This window comes from Elaeis guineensis, chromosome 5 (genome assembly GCF_000442705.2).
Source record: "Elaeis guineensis isolate ETL-2024a chromosome 5, EG11, whole genome shotgun sequence".
In the NCBI taxonomy this organism is placed as follows: Eukaryota; Viridiplantae; Streptophyta; class Magnoliopsida; order Arecales; family Arecaceae; genus Elaeis; species Elaeis guineensis.
This window is the reverse complement of record NC_025997.2, coordinates 8442690-8446873: the sequence shown is the minus strand read 5'-3', so window position 1 is coordinate 8446873 and position 4184 is coordinate 8442690. Positions and strand designations below refer to the sequence as shown.

Sequence of the window (4184 nt, the reverse complement as noted above, 5' to 3'; positions counted from 1 at the left end):
AAAAAAATAAAGAGAGGAGAGTTCTGCTCTCTCTCTCTCTCATTTCTATTATTCTCAAGCTTCAATTAACTTAAGCATTAAAGGATCCTTCGTCGAACATTTTCGCTGAGTGTTAATTTTTCTTGTAGATTCTTTTTGGCATCTCGAATTTTGAATGGCGTTCCGCTCTAACCACATCAACACTCTTGTGGAGTCTTGCGGTAACAATTATCATGATGCATTTCAACATGCTGAACATTATATGGGATATCATTTCTACTCTCTCTCTCTCTCTCTCTCTCTCTCACAAAAGAGAAGCAGAATGATCCCAACATCTCCACTTTTATAAACAATGCTCCAGTCACTGTTTTTTTTTTTTTTTTGAATGTTTCGTCAATCTTAAACTTGGATGTTTTGAATCTTGGCTATCTCTGTACTAGATCATTAGGGGTCCCATATAGCGTAACTGACACGAAGTCCTTTTCTCTTCTCAATGTATCTGTAATGTTCATTTATTAGGCAGGCCATTCGTATGGTTTAATAGCACAAGAGGTGGCCCCAAAACTTTTTGGGCCAGCATAATTAAAGTTGCAAGAATGGAAACCAACCTCTTTGGTTAGCTAATTTAACAAGCTCGTCGGTGGCAAGGCAGTTGCACAAAATCGGGCCATGGGGTAGGTCTCCTAACTAGCCATATATATATATATATATATATATATATATATATATATATATATATATATATATATATATATATATATATATATTCTGAGCTGGTTTGGAGTCGGCTCTTCATGTTTGCCATTTTGGACATTAAATTTAGATCCAGTGCGGGGTGCCAAACAGCACAACTGGCCAGGGCCCTGGATCCAGGCTCTTCATGAAATCATTGCCGTCGTGGGCTGCTTCAACTATTAGCTTAGCTATTTGTCCTGAACGGGTATCATGCTCGTCCGGCCTTAAATAAGCTTCACTATCCGTGCTCTTCATTCACGAACCCGTGCATGGCCCAATTTAAGTAAAGGGTACGTGATTACAAACCTAGCATTAGGACTCCGTACGATGATACTCTTATCAGTTTTCTAAGAAGGAGGTTAGTTATCATATGAGGGGTAGCGTGACATTTAAAATTTGAACATTCTCAAAAGAAGAGAAAGATCATTTGAGCTAGCTGTATTATGAAGTACAAACATTTGGGCCAACAATCTTTCCCAACTAATTCTCTCCACCTACTGCTTGTGTTCATCACCCCACATCCTAATGAGTGCCAAGCTAACTCATTAGAAGCACCTTGGAAGCTCCATCCATAATGATAAAAGGAACAAACAAATCATTCACAGCCACCCCTTTCTCTTTCCCTCTCTTCCGCATTAATTCCACCCAACGTCACCCTCTAAAAATCTTCGTCCATCCCTGGCTGCTGGGCCCACCATCTCGACATGGCAAATCCTAAACCTTTGATAATTTGATGGCATCCGTGATCTGACGTTTAGGGGTTCTATTTTTTTGCATGAAAGAAGGATCCACCTTCCATCATATGAATTCATTATTGGATCGTACAATAATCTCTTTGAGATCTGTACAAGATGCGAACTAATAGTCAATATTGCGAAAAAAGGTCGATCATTATTTTGCACCAAAGATTCGACTCAAACCTGAGTTGATCTCGTTAACCTCAGCCATGCATCACATTGCATGATGTTGATCGGCTCGAATGTAGTTGGTGAGTTAATTACCATCCTAGCTGAACCAAGGATAGGATCCACAGTACAGCTTATTAAGAAATCTTAGCCCCCTTAGTCACATCATTATATTATAAGGTTATCGTTGAATTTTAATCCAGGGGTGCATCTTTTCACCATTCCAAAAGTCAGAAACCCAGTCCCGCATGTGCTGAGTCCATAACTGTATTTTATGACCGGAGGGGTCCAAGACCTTTCTTTATAGCTTATTCCAGAAACACAAACCAAATCCAGCATTCATTTGCCTGAGGTGCTGGCTCCTTCCAAGTCTTCAAGTCCACCCTCCCCCTCCTCCTCCTCCTCCTCCTCCTCCTCCTCTCTCTCTCTCTCTCTCTCTCTGAGACAGAGATGCTTTCCAAAAGCTCAGATCTCCCCCAGGAGTCCCTTGAAATAAGGCAGGATGACAAGTTCTACACCAGGCTCCTCTCCAAGGAGAGCTCTATGGCCAACCCTTCCTTCAGGGTCTACTATGGGGTGGCCACTGGGTCTGTGCCTTTCTTGTGGGAGTCACGACCTGGGACACCAAAGAGCACCATCACCACCACCACCCTCCCTCCCCTCACCCCTCCACCCTCATACTACTCCAGCCCCAAGATCAAAAGCTCCAAGAAGTCCCCCAAGTCCAACTTCCTTCATACCATCCTCCCTAGGCTCACTCTGAGGAAGGCCCATGCACCGCCTTCGCCGTCTGTCTCGCTGTCATCCTCGTCGGTGTCATCTTCCTCCTCCTCCTTCTCTCCAACGGGCTTCACAGGCGCTCATCACCAGCGCCGGCGGTCATCAACCACGAGGTTTTCATTCTCCTCCCGGGGCGACGACGAGGACTCCGACGACGATGGGTCCCCCACCTCGACTTTGTGCTTCAGGATGCGGCATGCGGCCACCGGCAGGCTCAGGGGTTGCCACTCGGTCGTTACCATGAAAAAAGCATTGCTGTCGATCGTCGGTCATGGATCCAGCCAAGATACTGGTGCCTAGAGGCCTAAATCAACACTTTGTGGTCCGGTTTGGGAGTGTGACATTTGTGCTAGTGTTCCTCATCTACCAAAGAAGAAGGAAAACGAAAATTGAGAATGTAATAGCTAGATATCAGGTCTCGTCTATGTTAAGAATAACATGGCTTCAGTTTATATCAGCATAGCTCATGCTCTCCCTTGCTTTCTCTACCACAGCCATCTTTATTCTTCTTCTTCTTCTGCTTTCCATTTTTTTTTTTTTCTAATTTTAATATACCCTTTTTTTTTTATCATATATAATTTGAGATGGTGAAAATAGAGTTTGGTTTGATGGGTGTGTAAAGATGGCAGCTTCTGCATTGGTTTCCTCAGGTGATATGACATGGGTAGCATGAGAAGAAAGCAGAGATAAACGTGTCCTACTGTTGTTCGTGATAAGCACCGAGCTGTGTCAATGTAACCAATTTGTCCAATTAATAGAGTTACCATTATCCTCAAAATCCGTTATAGCTGGGCTTTATATACATTCTGTACATGCTATTTGTAAATAAGAAATTCAGACACAATTGGATACATAGAGATCTTCTCTTTCTTCGCTTGTTTTATCGTGGTATCAGAGCTGCTGAGCTTGGATCTGTCAGTGGATTGAGGTGTGATGTGGTAAGTGTTCTTGATATTATTGTTCAGTTCACACATTATTTTGGGCTAATGCATAAGCTGGCTCGTATATCAACATCAAGTGAGGAAAGATGGATGCAGCTTCCTTCCTAGTACTTAATTCGATTTGAATGGGTGTTGGAATCTCTCTCTCGTGATGAAGGAGAATATAGGGAGCAGGGCTGGAAAAAGAAAGAGGCCTGTCTTGCAGTAATTAAGTTAAAAAGAATCGAGGACCAACTCACTTAATGAGGCTGACCACCTGTTTCAATTTTTTAAGTGTCAAATGATGGGTTATTCTGTTCAGTAAAAAGTGACTCGAGTTCTATCAAAAAAAAAAAGGTGGCTCAATTTCTCTTTCTTTTCTTCACCCTGACCAAAAATCCGAACTACTAGTTTTATGGGAAACCTAATCAAGTAGGATTTCGACTACCTGGGGCCAATAAACAAAGTGAAACACTTTCGATGGCATCCTTACCAAGTTTGGAATTATTAAAAGAAAGATAATTTGATAAGAGTATAGACTTCATTAGAGAGAGAATGGTTTTCTTTCTTCTTCTAAACGACGATCGAATAATTGAGTAATTTATATGATTTTAGTGCAAGGGAGAAATTTGGTCATTCAAATTCATGCACTATTTTGTGTAAAGTGTTATTTCGATCTCTAGGAAATGATACTTGGTATTCCGTGAATTGAAGAAGTTGGACTAATGGTTTGAAAGGGTTGGGTAAAGGGATTTGCAACTGTGTAAAATGTTTGCACCTTTGTAGCAATTCTCTAGTTAAAAAAAAAAAAAGAACTCCATTATTATTTTTTCTTTTCTGAAAGGAAAAGGGAGGCCCTGCCACC

The 4184-nt window shown here is 41.7% G+C and overlaps 1 protein-coding gene across 1 annotated transcript; it reads left to right on the top strand.

Annotated features, from left to right (window-relative positions):
• Positions 1–1989: 1989 nt before the first annotated feature.
• On the top strand, positions 1990–2856 carry LOC140857741 (uncharacterized). The gene has a single exon (XM_073256944.1). The coding sequence runs from the start codon at positions 2070–2072 to the stop codon at positions 2697–2699; it is 630 nt and encodes a 209-aa protein (XP_073113045.1). The 5' UTR covers positions 1990–2069; the 3' UTR covers positions 2700–2856.
• Positions 2857–4184: the final 1328 nt, after the last annotated feature.

Coding starts and splice junctions, on each gene's coding strand:
- LOC140857741 (XM_073256944.1), top strand. CDS start 2,070: ATGCTTTCCAAAAGCTCAGATCTCCCCCAGGAGTCCCTTGAAATAAGG.